Raw genomic sequence first — 22,998 nt, 5'->3', positions numbered from 1 at the left:
TATGACAGCTGGGATAGGCTCCAGCGCCCCCCGCAACCCTGAAAAGGATAAGCGGAAGCGAATGGATGGATTGTTACAGACTTTTAAAAAAGGGGCTTTTCTTTCACAAATGTGGGGATTGTATTAAAATGTACAAAACAATGATGTCATGTTTTGTGACGAGGACCCAGGCAGAGAGAGACTTGATGAATTCAAGAATCTAATGATTTAATAAAGAAATTTGCAGACTTGCACAGAGATGGTAAAATTATGATGACTGATAACGGAGATGAAGACAACAGACGACAAGGACAGGGAGGAACAGGGGTTTAAATGCACCAAGGAGACAGTCAGAGGGAACTCGGGACAACTGGAGACGTTTAAGGATGCAGGGACTCACAGAGACAGGGAAGAAGTCTCATCGTGACGAGTAAAGTTTATCTTGCCTGGCTGGGCAGCTCTCTGGGTGCTCAGCACCCCCAAAGCTCTGATCCTAGAATCACCCCTCGTTCTACATAAATACACCACAAATTAAATCAAAAGTCCCACAATAAACTGAGCAGAGACAAAACTGAGAAGTGAAGGGAAAGAGAGATCTGCTGACCAGTTAACCCACCATCTGACAAGGTCTGTTTGCTGTAGTCTGCCAGCTGGTGAATACCTTCAGAACCGTGAGCAGCACAACTGTCCCCATCTGGAGAAGAGCCAGAGACAAACATCTCCCCAGTGATGCAATCAGCCATTTGGGAAAGCAAAGCAGGTGCTTGCCAAGCTCCACCAGTGGCCTTGATTTAGCTTTAGCTGGCTGTAGAATGCTTTTCACTGAGTGGTTTAAAATCAAACCAAGGTCTTTTTGGTAGTTCTCTGCAAGAATGTAAGAGCAATAGCCTGCTACCTCAGTGTCAGGTTACTGTAAAATGCATGCTTCAGTAGAGAATTCATTTGTATTTTTACCCCTTTTTCTTTCCAATTCCACTGAGAACTGCATCTATCTTGGTGCTACATACTTTTTGTTAAGGGTCTCGCTTTTTATTTTGATCTCGGGAATGTGTGTGGGTGTTCTCCTCTATATTTCCAGATGATGTGCCATGATCTTAGTATAGATAATTAATTTGCTACAAACATGAATCTGATTTACAAGTGATTCTGCTTCTTAAAATAGATATAACCGATGTGTAATTTTTGTTTTATTCTTAATAAATTCAGCTTCAATTGATATATTAATGCACAAACACAAATCTGAAATACTCAGAAGTTAATTAATTTATCAGGCCTTAATTAAATTGTAAGGTAGGTCAGCCTAAATAAGAAGTGATTAGACTCCTCAAGCCTTTGGCAAGACTCAGTAGTCCCTGGCTCTTATCAACTGGATCCAACATCAAGTCTTGAAGTTAATAATTGCCTACAAATCAGGGCTGGTGTGTATAATGCACCACCAGTCAATATTTTTTTAGTTGATCTGCAGACTTCTGCTCTGCAGGTGAATACATCAACAACATTCCCTATCACCACTTTTCATGATCTACCTGCAGATCATAATAAGATCATCAGGATTAAGAGAATTCAAAAAGAGAGGCAATCTGTGCATGAAAGAAGAAGGAAATTAACACTGAATCTCAAAATACTTGTTGAAAACCACAAAATAAAGATCCATAAACACTGCTTCCTTCTTTAAACCTGAGCTCATTTAAGATGGACTGAGTGGAGAAGGTAACTTGTCCAGAGGTTAGGCCAGTCTAAATCTGATCTTCTTCCAGGCTAAGCCAACCAAGTGTTTCTTTGGAAGTGGCCTGGTTGCTGGAAAAGATGTTTTGCATCAAAGCTGATGCAAAATGGAAGGTTTTACGTATTCTTGCAAGACAATACCAACAGCAGGCTATGTACTGAAAGAAGTCATTTTGCTTTCAAATCTTCAGATGTTAAGGCTCTTCTCAAAGAGTGTGGTTTCCAAAGAAGACAAGAGTGTTGCATTTTCAACAATTAATATATTTTCTTTCAGTCAACTCTAGGTACACGTGAGGTGTAAGGTTATATGAGGTTATGGAGATTTACATTCTGTTTTTGTGACCATTTTAAAGAGTGTTCTGTTTTTGGGGATGAAGCTATAATGTATGAGGATATCAAAGTGTTTCCAGCTTTGAATCTCCTCTGTTCAAAATGCAATTATGAAATTGTGGAAAGGAAAACTGTGGAAGACGAAAGAAGATCTGAAAGAAAACTTTGAGATAAAACAGCATGTCTGGTGGGCTGAGAGGCAAAGTAAACCTCCCATATGACTGCATATGGGAGCTGCAGGAAGGTTGAACTGGCATGGGAGGGGCTTCCTGCAACATTCAGCTTTGCAGAATTGATGTATAGTGTACATTGGGACAGTCATCAGAAGGAAACCTTGCCTGTGGCATCAAGACAAAAGTCAAAAACTAAAGTGTGCAGGGCAACATCTGGGAAAGCAGAGTCGTTTTGGAAAGCTGGGCCGTGGACAGATGAAGCTGAAATTGAGCCATTTGTCCACAATCAGCAAAGGTATGTTTGGAAAGAAAAAAACGCAGCATTTGCTGAAAGGACACCTTGACTTTTAATCATGGGGGTGGAAACGTTCTGCTCTCGAGCTGTGCAGCAGCTAGTGGAAGAGGAAACTGGACTAAATAACAAATTGAGGATGCAAATGTCACGGACTAAGTCGAGTAGCTGAACCTGAAAACAGACTGGCTTTTACAGCAGAACAAGAAAACAAAGCAGACCTCAATGACTTGCAGTCCCCTGAAATTAGCACGATTAGAAATCTGTGGATATTAAACATGCTGTGCATGCAAGCGAGCTTAAAAATGTGCCAGAACTTGATCTGAAAAAAAGTATGCGCAGGAACAATAATACTAGATGCCAACAAAAGACAGTTCCTGCTTTTTGCGCCCAGTTACTATGTCCATTTAACATGTCTGTTTGCTGCACTGCTATATTACTCAATGTACCCAGTGATACGCACACTCTGTGTGTTTATCAGTTAGGAAATGTGTTTCTAATTACTTACTCTTGCTTTCAAGTGCTAAAACCTGATTATGTGTTGTTACAACATCTGTGCAGGTCTGTTCCCTTGAAAGAAAAGCAGGAAAATGACCAGCTAAACTCATGGCCGCTGCAGACAGAGAGAAGACGGAGAGCATACGGAGGGTAGGATCTTGTTATGTGGAGGGGGCCTTCATTACTCATAGGCCTGTGTTCCATCCATGAGGTTTATCTATGTGGGTAATAAAATGGAGCAAAACATATTGTGTAGCAGATTGCAATCTGGGCCTCTTTGATAGGAGATGAAGTTAAAAATGTGTCTGAGGATTTCTTTTCATTTGGGGGGGAGTGGGGGCTGTACAAAGTGGATCAACGGATTTGTCACGTTTCTTTTCTTTAAGAGTTAAATGCCGAGAACTCTGCTGTATTTATGACTGGCTTTGCACATCTAAGGTGGAATATCCAAACGTAAGAATTGCTTTCTATTTTCAGGTTAGTGGGCAGAATTGTGTTGCAATCTGCTGGTGACGCCGTGCTGCCTAACCTCCTTTTCAAAAATAGGTTACAAAGGAGGTAGCCATCCATCACAGCCTACGAGAAAATATGTTAAAGTGCTATTAGTTTGCTTTGCCAAATGTGTTTTGGTTGAAATGTCATCTTTGCTCGGATTGAGCATGCTGTGAACTGTCGCTACCCTCGAGAAACTGTGATGTTCTTTCACCTTTTTGACATATAATTAGCAGATGCAGCTAGCCAACATGTTTTGGCCCTTTTTTCGAGGTCTGCAGAGCAAGTGTTCAGCCACAGTGTGCTTATAATAATAATAATAATCATGATAATAATAACTTTATTTGTATAGCACTTTTCAAAACACAGAGCTACATAGTGCTTCATGGTTTGAGTAAAACAGTGGTTCCCAAGCTTTTTTTGCTGGGCCACCCTTTGTTTTACAAGAAAAATATCCCCCCCCCCCTCGCGCACGCGCACACACGCACGCACACACAAACACATCCTCCAACCACACACACCCATATTTTGCTCCATTGCGGTTTATTTCACACCTCAAACATTTAGTAAACAATTAAGCAAATACAAGTAATCTGCAGGTAGTAAGAAAATAAACTACTAACTCTTTTACGCTGCGTCCGCACATAAACGGGTGATTTTGAAAACGCAGCTGTTTCGTCCACACGTAAACGGCATTTGGACTCACCGAAAACTGAGATTTTTTAAAACTCCTTTTTTGGCTTTTTGTGTGGACGAGGAATACAGAGTGTTACTCCCCTTGAGTCTTAATAAAGCTCAACTTGTTCTTTGCGTTTTAACTGACATTTATTTCGGACAAAAGGATTCTTTGACATGCCTTAACATGTAATGATGTCCAACCACAGCCGATACAATGCCATCAGAACTAAAAAGAAATACAAACTTAAATGAATATTCTTAATAAAGCCCTTAAGCATTATATATGACGAAACATTCCAACAAAACGATCAATAAAATACACATTACACCTCACACTGCGGTAATTGCACTAGAATATCACGCAACACTAGCGTATTTACATACAACAATAATAAACAAAATAAAACATTTACCTCATTGGCCTCACTCAAAGGGAATAAAACTTTAATCTTTACGTCGTGGGGAGGTCCAAAAAAGGCACTCTTTTATTTATCTTTCTGTAGACGTGCAAACCTCGTGGCTCGTCTCTTAATTAGCTTGCTGAGTGTGACAGCCAAAAAATACCCTCTTAGCAACAATAGACGGAACTATAGAAAAAGTTCCTATCTAATTGCACAATTAGCACAAATAACACATTTAAACATATAAATCTAATGAACAAAACATGAATTACTATTTATTTATTTCTTATTTCTTAATATTTCAACTACTAATTGTTTCAACCTTACATATCTAATAAAATGAACTTAAATGCGAGAGTTGCCTATGACGGCAGCTACACTCCCACCAAATCACTTGTGATTTCCACCCATGAACTTATGAATTGTAAACTAATCTGCTTCTAATAGTGTCACAGTCTTGTGTATAGGTCTGTCAAGTAGAACTGGTTTACTCAGTCTCTTTCCATGGTCATCTAACAATGAGTCACTCATTAACAGTTGTACTTTGCGTATACATCCATCTTCACTCGGGTGTATGGCAACAACTTTGGCCAACTTCCAATCGTTTCTTGATGCTTGGTCATCTTGTACGATCACTATGTCATTGACCTTTGCATTTCTGTTTGTTTTGTGCCACTTTTGTCTTTGTTGTAGGCTCAATAAGTACTCTTTCTTCCATCTGTGCCAAAATTCATTGGCCAAGTACTGGACTCTACGCCATCTTTTGCGAAGATACAAATCTTCCTTTACAAAGTCTCCTGGTGGTGGCAGTATTACTAAGGACTTCATGGTCAACAGAAGATTAGGTGTAAGTGGCTGAGGTCCAGTAGGATCATTGAATAAATGTGGGGTGATAGGTCTGCTGTTAACTATTGCCATCACTTCATAAAGAAAGGTTCTTAGAGATGAACTATCCAATGAGCATAGACAGGTAAACAGAAGCCCGTAACGCTTCAGTTCTTTTCTTCCTTCTTTAATGGAAGAGTTGGGACCAGGAAGCAGAGTTGCGACCAGGAAGCAGAGTTGCAGTCTTACACGCCTCTCTGCAGCTTCTCTCCTCCTGCTACCCCCCCAAAAACCCATCTCCATAGAGACTGTGTCAGCTTCCAAAAAGACAAAAAACAAACTAAAAACCAGCAACAAACAACTTAAACATTTACAAAGAAAGAACAATACAGTATCCACATCTGAACCAAAGAGTAAAACAGTGAAATGTGGATTATTAAATATTAGGTCTCTCTCCTCCAAGTCTCTGTTAGTACATGACTTAATAATTGATCAACAAATTGATTTACTCTGCCTTACAGAAACCTGGTTGCAGCAGGATGATTATGTTAGTTTAAATGAATCAACACCCCCGAGTCATTCTAACTACCAGAAATCTCGAAGCACAGGTCGAGGGGGCGGTGTGGCAGCAATTTTTCACACCAGTCTATTAATTAATGAAAGACCAAGACAGACTTTTAATTCATTTGAAAGCCTGATGCTTAACATTGTCCACCCCAGCTGTGAAACTCAGAAACCAGTCTTACTTGTTATCATCTATCGTCCACCTGGGCCTTACACAGAGTTTCTGTCTGATTTCTCAGACTTTATATCTAATTTAGTTCTGAGCTCAGATAAAATAATTATTGTGGGTGATTTTAACATCCATGTAGATGCTAAAAATGACAGCCTCAACATGGCATTTAATCTGTTGTTAGACTCAATTGGTTTCTCTCAAAATGTAAAAGAACCCACCCACCACTTTAATCACACTCTAGATCTTGTTTTAACATATGGCATAGAAACTGAACATTTAACAGTGTTTCCTGAAAACCCTCTCCTGTCTGATCATTTCTTGATAACATTTACATTTACAATAATTGATTACGCAGCAGTGGAGAGTGGACTTTATCAAAGTAGATGTCTTTCTGAAAGCGCTGTAACTAAGTTTAAGAATATAATCCAGCCACTGTTATCATCGTCAATGCCCTGTACCAACACAGAGCAGAGCAGCTATCTGAACGCTACCCCAACAGAGGTCGATTATCTTGTTAATAATTTCACCTCCTCACTATGTACGACTCTGGATACTGTAGCTCCGGTGAAAACTAAGGTCTCTAATCAGAAGTACCTGACCCCGTGGTATAATTCTCAAACACGTACCCTAAAGCAGATGACTCGTAATCTGGAGAGGAAATGGCGTGTCACAAATTTAGAGGATCATCATTTAGCCTGGAGAAATAGTTTGTTGCTTTATAAGAAAGCCCTCCGCAAAGCCAGAACAGCTTACTATTCATCACTGATTGAAGAAAATAAGAACAACCCCAGGTTTCTCTTCAGCACTGTAGCCAGGCTGACAAAAAGTCAGAGCTCTTTTGAGCCAACCATCCCTTTAACGTTAACTAGTGATGACTTCATGAACTTCTTCACAAATAAAATTTTTATCATTAGAGAAAAAATTACCAATAATCATCCCACAGATGTAATATTATCTACAGCTACTCTTAGTACCATTGATGTTAAGTTAGACTCTTTTTCTCCAATCGATCTTTCTGAGTTAACTTCAATAATTACTTCCTCCAAACCATCAACGTGTCTTTTAGACCCCATTCCTACAAAACTGCTCAAAGAAGTCCTGCCATTGATTAATTCTTCGATCTTATATATGATCAACCTATCTCTAATAATCGGCTATGTACCACAGGCCTTCAAGGTGGCTGCAGTTAAACCTTTACTCAAAAAGCCATCTCTAGACCCAGCAGTCTTAGCTAATTATAGGCCAATCTCCAACCTTCCTTTCATATCAAAAATCCTTGAAAGAGTAGTTGTCAAACAGCTAACAGATCATCTGCAGAGGAATGGTTTATTTGAAGAGTTTCAGTCAGGTTTCAGAGTTCATCACAGCACAGAAACAGCTTTAGTGAAGGTTACAAATGATCTTCTTATGGCCTCTGACAGTGGACTCATCTCTGTGCTTGTCCTTCTTGACCTTAGTGCAGCATTCGATACTGTTGACCATAATATCCTATTAGAGCGATTAGAACATGCTGTAGGTATTACAGGTACTGCACTGCAGTGGTTTGTATCATATCTATCTAATAGACTCCAATTTGTGCATGTAAATGGAGAGTCCTCTTCACACACTGAGGTTAATTATGGAGTTCCACAGGGTTCAGTGCTAGGACCAATTCTGTTTACATTATACATGCTTCCCCTAGGCAGCATCATTAGAAGACATAGCATACATTTTCACTGCTATGCAGATGACACCCAGCTCTATCTGTCCATGAAGCCAGATAACACACACCAATTAGTTAAACTGCAGAAATGTCTTAAAGACATAAAGACTTGGATGGCCACTAACTTTCTGCTTCTTAACTCAGATAAAACTGAGGTCATTGTACTCGGCGCTGAAAAGCTTAGAAATATGGTATCTAACCAGATTCTTACTCTGGATGGCAATAACTTGGCCTCCAGTAACACTGTGAGGAACCTTGGAGTCATTTTTGACCAGGATATGTCCTTCAACGCACATATTAAACAAATATGTAAGACTTCCATTTGCGCAACATCTCTAAAATTAGAAATATCCTGTCTCAGAGTGACGCTGAAAAACTAGTTCATGCATTTATTACTTCCAGGCTGGACTACTGCAATTCATTATTATCAGGATGTCACTGAAAAGCCTTCAGTTAATCCAAAATGCTGCAGCAAGAGTACTGACAGGGACTAGAAAGAGAGAGCATATTTCTCCTGTTTTGGCTTCCCTTCATTGGCTTCCTGTTAAATCCAGAATTGAATTCAAAATCCTGCTCCTCACATACAAGGTCTTAAATAATCAGGCCCCATTTTATCTTAATGACCTTGTAGTACCATATTACCCTATTAGAGCACTTCGCTCCCGCTCTGCAGGCCTACTTGTTGTTCCTAGAGTATTTAAAAGTAGAATGGGAGGGAGAGCCTTCAGTTTTCAGGCCCCTCTTCTGTGGAACCAGCTTCCAGTTTGGATTCGGGAGACAGACACTATCTCTACTTTTAAGATTAGGCTTAAAACTTTCCTTTTTGCTAAAGCATATAGTTAGGGCTGGACCAGGTGACCCTGAATCCTCCCTTAGTTATGCTGCAATAGATGTAGGCTGCCGGGGGATACCCATGATGCATTGAGTTTTTCCTTTCCAGTCACCTTTCTCACTCACTATGTGTTAATAGACCTCTCTGTATTGAATCATACCTGTTATTAATCTCTGTCTCTCTTCCACAGCATGTCTTTTATCCTGTCTTCCTTCTCTCACCCCAACCGGTCGCAGCAGATGGCCGCCCCTCCCTGAGCCTGGTTCTGCCGGAGGTTTCTTCCTGTTAAAAGGGAGTTTTTCCTTCCCACTGTCGCCAAAGTGCTTGCTCATAGGGGGTCATATGATTGTTGGACTTTTCTCTGTATCTATGAAGCGCCTTGAGGCGACATTTGTTGTGATTTGGCGCTATATAAATAAAATTGAATTGAATTGAATTAATGTAGAATGGGCCGAAACAATCTATCCCACAATACGTGAAGGGAGGAGTTGTCTCCATTCTCTCACTTGGTAGGTTTGCCATCTTTTGCTCTTTTGCTCTTCTGCTCGACATCTGAATTTCCTGCACTTAATACAGTTGTAGATAAAGGATGATACTGCTGGACTGCATCCTAGTATCCATATTCCATTCGATCTCAGCTCATTTATCGTCATGCCCCGTCCTTGATGTTTCACTTGCTGATGATAGTGATCAATCAGTAACTTTGCAATTTGGCAAGTCTTTGGTAAGATGACTGGATGCTTGACGTGTGGCTGCAATGTAGAACGCTCTAATCTACCTCTCACTCTAAGAACACCCTTCTCATCCAGGAAGGGATCGAGTCGATAGAGTCTATTTGTCCTGTCCTTGGGTAGATCCTTTCGCGTTTGAAGTGCTTTGATTTCCTTGCAGAAGACTGATCTTTTTTTAACATGGATATGATTTTAAGCTTGGCTTCTTTCCTTTCTTCAAGGTTAGTGGCTTTATAGCTTTGACCAACCTTGACCAAGTGGAGAATTTCAGAAAACGTTCTGCCAAAGAATCTGTTTCCATAGTTGTATGGAGTACAACAGCTTTGCGTACTTCTGGATCCTCTGCATCAAGTTTTCCCACCTTGACTTCTCCGTGGGGAAGTTTCTCTTGCCCAAGAAAACTTGGACCGCTAAACCAGTTGGAGGTAATGAGGTCTTTGGCCTTCAGTCCGCATGACGCATGGTCTGCTGGATTGAGATCTGATACCACAAACTTCCATTGCATCGGTTTAGTGCTTTCCTTGATACGCTGAATGCGATTTGCAACCAAAACATTGAAATGTCTCGCATCTTGTTGATATATCCCAAGACAACTTGAGAATCTGTCCAGAAGAATTCTTGAGCATCTTCTAGCTCCAAGTTGCTTCTAATCCGCACTGCTACAACTGCTGCAGACAGCTGCAATCTTGGCACCATAGTAACCTTCGTGGGTGCTACTCTGGACTTGGCAAAGACAAGAGCGCAGTGGACTTGTCCTGCTTCACTGACAGCTCTCAGGTACATACAAACACCATACCCTGAAACACTTGTGCCTGAGAAATGGTGACGCTCGTACTTCTAAACTGTTTGAAAATCTCTTGGCACGTAACATCTGTCAGTTTTGACATCTGGTAGAATTTTTAGATCCAACAACCAGGACTCCCACCGTGACTTCAGATCGCTTGTGAGTGGTTTGTCCCAATCTGCTTTCTCATGACACATTTGCTGTAGTATCTGCTTCCCAAGTAGAACAAAAGGTGCCACAAAGCCAAGTGGATCGTAAATAGAGGCTACCGTGGACAACACTTCTCTTCTGGAAAGTGGCTGCTCGTTCACAACTACTCGAAACTGGAAATGATCTGAGTCGATGCACCATTTGACACATAGGGCTCTTTCAATTTGTTGCTCGCCCAGTGACAAGTCTTTTCTTACTGTTTCTGCACAATCTATTTCCGGCAGCGAATTAAGTACTTGCTTACTGTTTGAAATGAACTTGTGAAGTCGCAAGCCTCCTGTGCTGCAAAGTTCCTTTGCTTCCTTCACCAAACGAATTGCCTCTTCTTCTGAGTGGAAACTGATAAGACCATCGTCCACATAAAAATTTCGCTCAATGAATCTTATGGTAGCTTCACTGAACTTGCCTTGACCTTGTGCAGCAATATACTTGAGACCAAAGTTCACACAAGCAGGGGAAGAAGCAGCTCCAAACAAGTGTACGCGCATGCAATAGACAGATGGAGTAGAGTTGAAGTCTCCATTGTCCCACCACAAGAAGTGAAAGTAATTTTGATCTTCTTCTCTGACTCTGAATTGATGAAACATGCGCTCAATGTCGCACATCACTGCAACTGGACCTTTCTGAAATCGGCACAGGACCCCCACCAGAGAGTTAGTTAACTCTGGCCCTGTAAGCAGGTAGTCGTTCAAGGACACTCCTTCGTACTTTGCTGAACAATCAAACACCACTCTTATTTTGCCAGGCTTTTGTGGATGATACACTCCATGGTGTGGAATGTACCAGGCAGGGCTTTTGTCCAGGTCTACAGAGGGAACTCTTTCTGCATCACCACACTCTATAGTCTCTCTCATGAACTCTGTGTAGTCTTTGTGGTATTGTTTGTCCTTCTCAAATCTTCTCTTCAAATTTTTGAGTCTGTGTTCTGCACAGCTCCGGTTGTTTGCCAGACTTGGTCTGTCTTCCTTAAATGGCAAAGGTAACTCACAGTGTCCATCTGCTTTCATCTTCACTCCTTCTTCCATTATGGAGATGAACCTTAAATCTTCTTATGAGAAGTGTGAATCTTCCACCTTTCTTTCATTGAAGTCGGACTCGAGCACTTTAATTACATCTGCGGATGTGACCACCTCTTTGACTTGTGTGCGACAGATGTATTGCACTTCTTTGACCAACTGCTCAGCTGACTGATTGGGTGTCACTTCCTTGACAATGATCTTGTGGCTACATCTTATGGCGTCCCCATAGTCAACACATGGATTAGTTCCTCCAACTATTGTCCAGCCGAGGTCTGTTCTTTGGGCAAAAGGTTCATTATCTTTTCCTGCCACAACTTCTCTGGGTACCAACACTTGTGAACAATTGTAACCAATGAGCAGGCCTACTTCACATTCAATTAGTGGAGCAATTTCTTCAGCCAGGTGCTCTAAGTGTGGCCACGCTCTTGCTGTCCTTTGTGTGGGAATATGACTCAAATTTGCAGGAATAAACTCTCTTGTGTATGTCACAGGAAGAGGAATTCTCCTTGAAGAAGAGAAACCTCTGACCTGTAACCCAGACAGCCTTTGACTTTGTACTGAAGTGTCTTTAGAAGACATTGTCGAGAGCTTTAACTGCACAAATTTCTTCTCTGCATCCAGAGCATCTGCCTTTTCCTTCAAGACAAATGTCGTGTCACTTTGGAAGAAGAGCATAGAGAAGAATCTCATGTTCAGGATTGCTTGTTGTGGATAACCAAACTGGAATGATTGAAGATGTGAGATTACTACTGTCACTTTGAATCACACAGTTTGATATTGCTTCACTTGGTGCTTCCTTGGGTTTGGTTTCTCTACTCTCTTTATTGCCTTCCATCTCTTTCATTTGTGGTTCCTTGTCACTTTCCTTTTCTTTCCTTTTTCTTGAGGTTTTGTCTCGTTCCTCATGCAAACATGTCGGGTGTTTCCCTTTACATGTGTCACACATCTTTCTGTTTTCACATTTCTTTGATTGGTGTCCAAAGCCTAGACATCCAAAGCACAGTCCTTTAGTTTGCACAAACTTGACTCTTTCACTCAAGACCTTGTCCATAAACTTCCTACATGCGTGAATGCTATGATTTGAGTTTTCACAAAACACACATTTTTTTGTGTTGGACGTCTCTTCTGCAGCACTCACTAGCACCTTTGCTCCAACACTTCTTGTCTTGGAAGATTTCATTTTCTCTGAGTCACCTGCTTTGAGTGCATCAAGCGATGTTACTGGATTGCACGCAATCTTGGCTTCTCTCGCAATGAAGTCAACAAAGTGGCTAAATGTTGGAAAAGAACCATCTTGCTCTTCAATTTCAATGACCTTCCGATTCCACCTTGCTGTCAACCAATCAGGTAGCTTGCTTAGCATTCTCTGATTCTCATTGCAGTCATTCAAAACTTTAAGACCTTTAACCTGAAGCATGGCCGCTTCACATCCTCTGAGAAAATCTGAAAATTCTTGAAGTTCAACGCTATCCTTGTTACCAATCCTTGGCCATGATGTCAACTTATCTCTGAAAGCTTTGGCGATTACAAATGAACTTCCATATCTTTCCTCCAAAATGTTCCATGCTGAGTAATAAGCAAGCTCTGTTCCCAACAGAAAATAACTCTCAACAGCCTTTCTCGCCGGTCCTCCAACATACTTGTGAAGATAGTAAATCTTTTCATTCACTGGGATGTTCTTTCTGTGTATCAGCATTTGAAACGACATTTTCCAATCCTTGTACTTGAGAGGATCTCCGTTGAAGACTGTAGGTTCTGGTACTGGTAGGCGACTTATGTGAATGGACTCAGCTAGAGCTTGGGCCAATGTTGTGGTACTATCTTCCTGTTGGCTTTCTCTTCGTTGTGACCTTGAGTTGGCTTGTGGCATATCAAACGGCTCTGCATTTGCATTAAGTTGCGAATGTGCAAACTGATTCATCGGTTTAGATGTGACATTTCTCTGTTTGCTCCTTTCATGCAGGTCTGATATTTCTTCATCTGAGTTTCCTTCTTTATTGTACACTTTCAGATGTGCTTTAGCAGCATTCATTCTCTTTACTGTTTCTAGTCTTTCAAGCTCTCTTCGCTTTTGCTCTAAGGCCTTCTGTTTCTCAGCATTCTCTGCTTCAAGTATTTCAAGTGCCTTTCTTTCACTTTTCATTTCCTCCATAATCTCTAGAGTTGCTTCAGTAGCCGCAAGCTCTGCAGCTGCTTCTTGCCTCTTTACAGACAACTTACTTGAGCATCTTGATTGACTGCTATTTGAACCCTTGGATCTTTGAGAGGTTGCAGAATTGAATGCTGATCTAATATCACTCCAGTGAACCAATCTCTCAGAAAGTTCTTCGTCTTCTTCTGCTGCTAATTTTTCTTGCGCAAGCTTTATCATCTTTTGAGAAACCGCATCACAGGTGTCCACTCTGCGGCGAGTGTCTGCATCAGGAGTTTCATGATTGCGCAGTTCATCATGAACTTGTTTCACTTCTGCCGAGGTATGTTCAACTCGGTCAATAAGCTCTTTAAGTTTTGCACTAACAGGTTCTTCAAGTGCCTTTTTGCCTTGTTTTGCAACAACTTTCCACCTTTCATAACTGACTTTAAAGTGAGCTTGAAGCTTGTTCACCTTTTCATCATGTAGTGCTTGGACCCTTTCAGTGAACCTTTTAACTCTTTGACCTTTCCCCAAACTTCCTTCTTTAGCAGCTTTACTTGTTCATGGCTCGCGCAAACCTTCTTGCTCTTCAAAAGCTTCTTGCTGCTCCACAGCTTCAGTGTCAGAGCCTTCTTGCTCCATGTCACAGACAGTCAAAGGAATTATACTACACTCAAGTCACCTAGGTCAACTTAAATACGTGAATAGCCACCTTATGAAGCACCTAGGAACTTAAATTGCTTTACTTTAAAGAGTCAACTTAAATATATGTCACCATCACTTAAACCAAAATAGTAAATTGCCCTTCACTTGTAGTAAAACAGAAAATAACCTTCAATGTCAAACAAAATACTATAATGTGACCTTTAAATATCTAATGCAGTCTTAAAAATAAGCAAAACCCTTATAATCAACTTAAACGTACCTTAATTACAGTTACTTAGCATAAACAACTAATAACATAAACTTAAACTTTTACTCCAAAACCACCACACTTCCCCTTTCATTGCTTGACAGAGTCACTTTAAGATGAGCTAAAGAAATCTACTCTCCACATTTAACTTGTATAAACGTGTTACTTCTTTGTAGCTTAACCAAGCTGCACCACTGGACTCTGGTTGCCTTATGAGATGTCTGTGTGTGTTTGAGTGTCTTTGATGCTTGAGAGAGACGCTTAACTACGTGACCCAGCGCGCTGTCGGCTCAGCTCCGCTCCCACTCGGCTCCACTGCTCTCGGCTCCGCTGCGGCAGACCTCTTTCTCCTTCTCTCTCCTCCAGCACGAAGCAGGCTGAGTTCTGACTGTTACTCCCCTCAAGTCTTAATAAAGCTCAACTTGTTCGTTGCGTTTTAACTGACATTTATTTCGGACAGGAGGATTCTTCGACATGCCTTAACATGTAATGATAAATATCACGCAACACTAGCATATTTACATACAATGATAATAAACAAAATAAAACATTTACCTCATTGGCCTCACTCAAAGGGAATAAAACTTTAATCTTTACTTCGTGGGGAGGTCCAAAAAAGGCACTCTTTTATTTATCTTTCTGTAGACGTGCAAACCTCGTGGCTCATCTCTTAATTAGCTTGCTGAGTGTGACAGTCAAAAAATACCCTCTTAGCAACAATAGACGGAACTATAGAAAAGGTTCCTATCTAATTGCACAATTAGCACAAATAACACATTTAAACATATAAATCTAATGAACAAAACATGAATTACTATTTATTTATTTCTCATTTCTTAATATTTCAACTACTAATTGTTTCAACCTTACATATCTAATAAAATGAACTTAAATGCGAGAGTTGCCTATGACGGCAGCTACACAGAGTTTGTCACGCAACGTTAAAGGTATGTGCGCCACGTTATTGTTTACAGGAGATGAATTGCAGAATTATGAGGGGCCATACAAGCCAAAATTCATTCTTTCACTCTCACACACATACATTCTTCTTTCACACACATGTATTTTCACTCTCACATACATATATTTTCACTCTCACATACATATATTTTCACTCTCACATACATATATTTTCACTCTCACATACATATATTTTCACTCTCAGATACATACATTCTTCTTTCACATACATATATTTTCATTTATGCATTCCTACATTTTGCTCTCATTTACATACATTCAATATGCATTTTAGTCTTGCAAATAATATATGTATGTAAGAAGAGAATGCATACATGTCTGAAGAAAATATATGTATGCAAGAGAATAATGTATGTGAATGAAAGAGTATAGTGGAAACGGAAGGAGTTTAATGGAAACGGAAGGCTGGGTACCTGTACCGCTGTGATTGGTTGAGAAGCACGCGCGGGTCACTTTCAAGTGTCTGACAGCATGGAGGGGGGAGAAGAAACTCGAGTTCTTCAGCAAGCTGTCGGGTTGTTAAGAAATATTTTATCATCTCCTGAAACGGTCACATCGTTGTCCTCGTCACTTGATCGAGATGGGACTGCCTCAACTGCACCCAGTGTTACCCACAGCACGGTGGAAAGTGAGATGAGGGAACTTTTTAGACCAGCTAACACCCGGGTAGCTTCAACGAGCCAAGTAGCTACACGGAGTTCGACTGGAGTGGGGCAGTCTTTGCGATATCAGACCCAGAAACACTTTGGCAACTGGAACTGCAGATCAAGGAAAAGGTAAGAACAAAACAGTTTGCCACTTAACTATACAACTGCGAAATACAAAATACGAAATGTGCTTTGCTGATTTAGCAACGCACTTTGTTACCCTTATAAAATTTTAGCCCTAGCTAATTTATTCAGCAGCATCCACATTAAAAACAGTAAAGACCGTCGCATTTATTTCAATATTAGTGGCTGTTTGTACTTGTGACCCGAGTGTAAGTTGATGCTTACTTTAAGATTACTTTATTAAATCTTCTTTATTAATGTGGGAGGTGGTAGCTACATTAGCCTGGTAAATAAAAGGTTGGGTTAACTTTCTTGTTATTTTTGTTTAGTTTTGTATTTATTTATTGTGGGGTTTTTTTTTTGGGGGGGGGGGGGTAGAATTTTAATCTTGCTAGAAGACATCAATCCAACTCTGTGTTGTGAGTGGATCAATATCTGTACCACTGTAGAGGTAGATAAACATGGATGCCAAGTCATGCCTTCAGTCCAGTTTCTACAGTGTATGAAATAAGAAAAAAAGAAATATGATTGGTGTCTTTTTTGTTCTTTACTCAAAGTAAAAAGTAATAGCAAATGTTTCTTTGTATGCCTCTTTGTAGGTGTATTTCATTTTAAAGAGCAGTAAAAAAATTCCTTATGCAGTTTATTTTTTGAGCTTTTGTGATTGAGGGGGCCGCACTGTAGTTGAACTGGAGCATTTAGATTTTCTTTCATTGTACTATGTGTGTGTGTATATGTATATGTGTGTATGTATATGTGTATATATATATATATTTTTTTTTTTTAAATTCAAGCTTCAGTGAATTAAAATGGTCAAACCACAAAACATTTTCTATTTTACGTACATTTTCCATTTTTTTCAAAGGCAATTTATAAGCATGCTATTACTTTATGCATTTTTTTCTTTCAAATTATGTTTCTGTTATTTGCGTTTGCTATTATACTCAACTCTTACATACACGAGCAACTTTAAACATATTCAAGTGGGCTAAATGGCTAGCTGTGATACTGTTTTTTTTTAATATGAACTGTGTAACATTTTATTTTATTTATAAAAGCTTAGCAACAGTTTAACGTGTAAGCTGGTCACTACCAAGTGACATTAGCAACTTTCTTAAGGAACTGATAGTTAAATAAAACAAAGGATACATAAATCTGAATATAGTTTCTGTTTTGTTTTATAGGGCCAAGACACATTATCATGATACTTTCAACAAAGATGTCATCCTTCTTCCACGGCCATCAAGCAGTGTTGTTGTCAAGCATCGCACAAAACAACATTTACATGAACAAGGGCATATATTGAATGGATTTGAATTCCAAAAATCCTGGGACCAGAAAACTGTCTCTGAACAAATAAGGGACGCCTTTGGAGATAAACTTTCTATTAGTGTAAGGTAGGTTGTGCTGGCAGTCGAAACCTAATGCGACACAGCTTTTGTCAGTAGTCTTTTCGATATCTAGGCATTTCAAAGCTTTACATAACAATTTAAGTCAGAGAACAGGTAGACATGAATCAGTAAACTAAACTAAAAGAACCAAATCAGTTATCCTTTCTTGAACACTCCATTTTTGGCATACTTTTTTGACATTTGTATAAAGTTTACTTCTGTTACTACTGTTTTAAGTCTGATTCAAAGAGGAAAACAAGATTATCTCTAAAAAAGTTATTGGAACATTTTTGCTGTTTTGGATTTTAAACATTTTACAACTTAACTGTTTTCCAGCCTGGAGTTTCTGATGGCTTGTGGCAACAGACTGATTGCGCCCAAACTGCGAGCAGGACAGGAGCTGGATGCAAATCTCATACATAAAATTTATAAATCGAAAGCCCTATACATCAGACCATCAAAACCAATTTTGGTACGTTATTTGACTTTTGAATGAATCTACATAGCACTGTACAGTAATAATATTAAGACCAAAAATTGGTGCATAAACAACATTTGAACTTTCTCATCTCTGTTCTTTTTAAACTTGCCTTTCACCTTTTGTAGTTGGATAGAATAATACCAAGTTAAAGTTCCTTTTTTAAAATGTTAATCCTAAGCTCTGGTATTGACTAAATTTACAGCTGCTCTGCTGGACTGTTTGTAAATTATAGAATGTAAGACTACTGCTGTTCAGTAGATGTGTTACAATTTTGTCTGCCTAGTATGTAAAAGTAATTGTGAAAAAGATCTATTAACTCTCGAAATTTCTCACCCTATGGTAGCTGGGATAGGCTCCAACCACCCCACCTCTGATAAGAATAAGCAGAAGAGGTTGGATATATGGTATTTAATGTTCAAATTCAATATATGTGAATTATTATAATTATTATTTTATTTCTAAGGATGATATTACAAGCTACAGCAGTGAGGAAAACTGTGAAGAAAACCCTGTTTCATCAAGGCAGCTGCACTCATCATCTTCAGACAGTTTTGCCAGTTCAACAGCTGCCTTCCAACCAATCTCTGCTCCGACGCAATCTCCTGCCTCATCAGTTTGTAATGGAACATTATTAACGGAAACTCCTGCCTTGACCCATGAAAGCAGTATCTCACACAAGTACAGCAGCGCTTCAACAAACATTTCCTTCAGCCAGTTACCAGTGTCTTCATTGGAAATCTACCCTTCCACTAGTCAGCCTTCTACCTCATCATCTGCATCTTTAAGTGATCCAGTTCTGGTCCTGACGTGCCAAAATACCTCAAGCTCACCCTACCAGACCAGGAATCCAGAGAATCATTGTTCAGCATTACCCTCTACATCAACACACAGTCAATCTGTAAACTACGATAACTACCTTTCAATCATGACTCCACTATCTGACATGTCTTCTGATGATGAGGAACTTAACCAGGCTATACTAGCAAGCCTGCAGAGCGAAAGGTTAGTTTCAAATACAAATGTTTTACAGTAGCCAATTAAACACACCATATTTGTTGCAATCCAATTCTGTAAGCAGTGTTGTGAAGGAGTGTAATCCATCCTCAGATATTTATATGCATATATAATATTTATATTTGCTGTTAACAAAACAGTTTTTTGAATGTCTAAAGAGTCAAATGATAATGCTGTAATGCTGGCAAATTTTATTTTATTTGAAATAGGCAGCGAATTTTTAACAGAGCCTATCTGACAATGAAATGAAATTTACTTATTGTTATTTACTTATTGTGCATTGAAACTATTTTTCTTTGCTCTAGTGCTTTCTAGTTCTCCAAAACATATAAACAATATAAAAAGCCACTGAGCAATATACTCCTTTGTACATTTTGCTTATGATTATGATAATTTCCTTTAGGGATTAATAAAGTATGCTGATTCTGATTTTGACAAAACTTTGTATGTCCTTGTAGCCCGTGTATGCGAATGTTTTTGCTGATGTTCTTTTCAATATTTTTTCTTTTTCTTTTTCTTTTTTTTAATCCTACAGGACTTCAAGTTGTTTGGTATCAGCGAAAGATATTTTGGAGGAACTTTCTGCAAAAGTAAACCAACAGAAGAAATGCAAGTTCAACATTAATAGATCAACAGTCCTGGATGGAGCAATTAGAGGTTTTAAACGAGCGACATATGATCCATGCCACACAATTTCTGTCAGGTTTTCTGACGATATGGGAGTACCTGAAGAGGCTGTTGACTTGGGTGGACCAAGAAGAGAATTTCTAAGACTTCTGATCGAAGCTTTGCCCCTGTCTCCAATGTTTGAGGGTGAAGAAGGCAAAAATGAACTTGGCGCTTGATAGTGCTGGTATGTATTGATTTTAGGCTGATATCCCTGGAGTAATGCAATAAAAAAAATCATTTTTATGAAGTTCTTGTCAAGCGCTTTCATGCATCTATTGACATGTAATGTTTTTCATTATTTCTAGCCATGAGGGAGGACAGGTACTTCATTGCAGGCAGAGCCATTGCAGTAAGCCTTGTACATGGTGGTCCACCAGCAGGCTTTCTGTCCCCAACACTCTTCTCTTGCCTTGTTGATGGCCCAGATTTGGCTAAACCAGTTTTAGAAGATGTTGCCGATAGTGACCTGCGTGAAAAAATTAAAAGGGTAAAACTGATTTGTCAGTTGTTGAAAAATGTTTTAGTATTTTGTGCATTTCGTTCTACTCCATGTATTAATTGGGGCCCATTAATTTTTTATTTTTTTATTTGAAGGTTAAAGAGTGTAAATCCTTTGAAGATCTGATAGTAGCAACTGAGCCACTTCAGGAATACTTAGCCAATGCTGGCTGCCTGAGGCCGCTGCGGAGGCTGGAAGACAAGGATCTGCTTATACATGACATTATCATGTTCCAAGTAATACACAGAGTCCGTGGTCCATTTGAAAGGTATGTATGTATTTATTGTTGTCCAATAAGTAACTCAAACCCTTGCTGATTGCCTTGTATTCTGGGAATTTTGTGTGACATTTCTTTATGTGTAGGTACACCATGCCTCCAAAGGTGACAGCATCACATGAAAAATGCAGATTTGGGATATACACTTTTGATGATGTGAATAATCTGAAGTAAAAATTATTGTATATATAAATTCATATGTTTTAGATTATACTTCTTGGATCCATTCATTTTTGATGTGATTTGTGATTTTAAAGGTAATTCTGATTATCATTTAGATTTCAGGATGGACTACGGACACTTGAGGTGCTGGACAAAATCCAAGCTCACCCAGAGAGTTTTCGCACCCTTCTCTGCTGGTCACCTTCAGTGCTTACAGCTGACCTTCTTGACAGCCTCTTTACCATCCGCCTTTCTCCAGCTGGGAGCAATAAAAGGCACGCTGAAGCAGTTGTCATTAGTTTCTGGAGAGACTACCTAACAGATGCAGAAGGTAAATTTAGAGTTTTAAGCAGTGTGTGTTCAATTTATAATGCGTTGCATCTTTTCATTGAATCAGTTAAAAGTAGAAATGCTTGGTGTTTTTTGTCTTTAATGTCATTTTTGACAGTATTGCTTTTCCTTTAGATCAAGACGGAACACAGAAGCTGGGGACAATTCTTGCCTTTGCCACTGGAGCCAACACTGTTCCACCAATTGGCTTCTCTCCACAACCGTCCATTGAATTTCTTCACCAAGAGCCTGATGCACAAACCATGTCTAAACTACCCATTGCAAACACGTGCATCAATTGTTTAAAGTTACCACTTCATACCTCTTACAAAGACTTTCAGGAGAATATGGACTTTGCATTAGGTAATACACATGGTTTTGGAATAGCTTAATTCCTGGTCAGGTTAGTATGCTAATCTGAGCTTTGCACTCAGTTAAATTAATGAGTGTCAATCATTAAGTAATTCTAAGGGGGGGTTCAAAATGTTCCACCTAAAACACCAATTAACACACTTGAGACCAAGCTGAATTTACTTTATGTTGCCATATTTCATATTTTACCCACCTATTTTGTGATTGGAGGCTCTGTTTTTGCATTGACCTTTTAACAAATGTTCATTTGCTTCAAGTCTTTTTGCTTGTCAGGGTACCGTTCTACAAGTATACAATAGTTATATATACTAACATAATTCAATTCAGTTTTTTTTTTCATTGCATTAATTTATGTGCATTGTGATTATTTTTGTTTTCTAGATTTGTACTTGTTTGTTGCTTTTATTCTCTGGTGTTCTTCAATATTGTTTATCTGACACTTCTATTCTATTTGATCAGTGATCCATGTTTGATGTATTTACTGACTGTATTAATGTTAATGTTATCAGTTTGAGTCATCTTGTTCCAAGACAATACATCTGGTGATTGTGATGACCAAAAACCTCAATAAAATGTGGTTGCACAAATTTATTTTTTCTTTTAACAAGGTGTTTTAAAACAAAACATGGTTGTAAAATCTCAACACACTCACATAATACAACTCATAAATTCTTTAAAATTGTATACAAACCGTCAACATGCATGTAAAGGTTGATAGTAGCATTCTTGAAATTTAAAGCTGTGACTAAACTTCTAATAATACTGAACTAACAACAGTCTTGGCACTGTATTTTTAAGCTGCACAACCACAATTACAGTAAATGAAATTTCTCCAGAGGCCTTATTGATATTTTAGGATTGTCTCTCAAGAAAACGAACAAGGTTGCAAAATAAATCTATACCATTATTGCCATCATCTTCAAATGGATCAAAGGTCTGTTGAAGTATAACCATCATGGTGTCACTGATGGAAATGTTAGTTGATGGAACAACGACATTATTGTTTGTCTCCAGCTCTGGCAGTGGTCTGCATTCATCAATACCAAAGTCATTTTCACAAATACCATTCATATTTGGGTTATGTATTCCTGCATTGTTGATAATGCCCCTTTGCCACAGCTGAAGAGGGGTTTGCCCTCCTTGTGTTGAAAGTCCATGGTTATTCCACTGGTTCTGAAATTCTGTGGCAGCTCTTTGAATACGTGGCAAATATATATAATGAAGACAAAATAAATGGAGCTCATTAAGTGAATCTAATACACCATGCTCCTCCATAAAATTGAAAAGATTAACAAAATGATATGAGACCACTCGATTTAATTCTGCCCATAATCGCTCAATTCTTTGATTATGCACAGACCTGCCAGTGATAACACTATGCCTGTTCAGTCCTTGCCTGTAAAGCATGAAACGGGCAACACCAGTGTTTTCTAGTCCATGATCACATCTCACTCTGGATGGCATTCCAAAGTTCTGAACACCAACCATGAACAGTGACAAAACACTTGATGCCCTGTTGTTATCTAAACACGCGAGGTAGATGATGGTTCTACTGAAACCATCCACACAGCCATGGAACACCATCCTCCATCTCACAA

General features: G+C 39.2%; 2 protein-coding genes across 2 annotated transcripts; both read left to right on the top strand.

The window, feature by feature from the left end:
* Window positions 1-15,744: 15,744 nt before the first annotated feature.
* On the top strand, window positions 15,745-18,866 carry LOC148106415 (uncharacterized). The gene is made up of 5 exons (XM_087843339.1): window positions 15,745-16,211; window positions 17,390-17,602; window positions 17,933-18,068; window positions 18,541-18,690; window positions 18,831-18,866. Exons 1-5 carry the CDS (start codon window positions 15,907-15,909, stop codon window positions 18,864-18,866), a joined length of 840 nt encoding a protein of 279 aa, XP_087699465.1. The 5' UTR covers window positions 15,745-15,906.
* LOC148106414 (G2/M phase-specific E3 ubiquitin-protein ligase-like) lies at window positions 18,861-21,972 on the top strand. Its single transcript, XM_087844518.1, is given in 7 exon segments — window positions 18,861-19,079; window positions 19,627-19,915; window positions 19,917-19,944; window positions 20,066-20,247; window positions 20,355-20,527; window positions 20,815-21,029; window positions 21,164-21,972. Coding segments are annotated over 7 exon segments (1,221 nt in total). The 5' UTR covers window positions 18,861-19,002; the 3' UTR covers window positions 21,421-21,972.
* Window positions 21,973-22,998: the final 1,026 nt, after the last annotated feature.

Source organism: Neolamprologus brichardi, chromosome 1 (genome assembly GCF_056152115.1).
Source record: "Neolamprologus brichardi isolate AB-2024 chromosome 1, ASM5615211v1, whole genome shotgun sequence".
NCBI lineage: Eukaryota > Metazoa > Chordata > Actinopteri > Cichliformes > Cichlidae > Neolamprologus > Neolamprologus brichardi.
Note: the sequence above shows the minus strand (reverse complement) of the source record. Positions and strands in the feature narration are given on the sequence as shown.

Bases quoted from the DNA above. Each gene is read 5' to 3' on its own strand.
- LOC148106415 (XM_087843339.1), top strand. From the start codon at position 15,907: ATGGAGGGGGGAGAAGAAACTCGAGTTCTTCAGCAAGCTGTCGGGTTG. The intron at 17,603-17,932 runs GTAGGTTGTGCT...ACTGTTTTCCAG, and splicing joins AAACTTTCTATTAGTGTAAG to CCTGGAGTTTCTGATGGCTT. The intron at 18,691-18,830 runs GTTTGTAATGGA...CCCTTCCACTAG, and splicing joins CGCAATCTCCTGCCTCATCA to TCAGCCTTCTACCTCATCAT.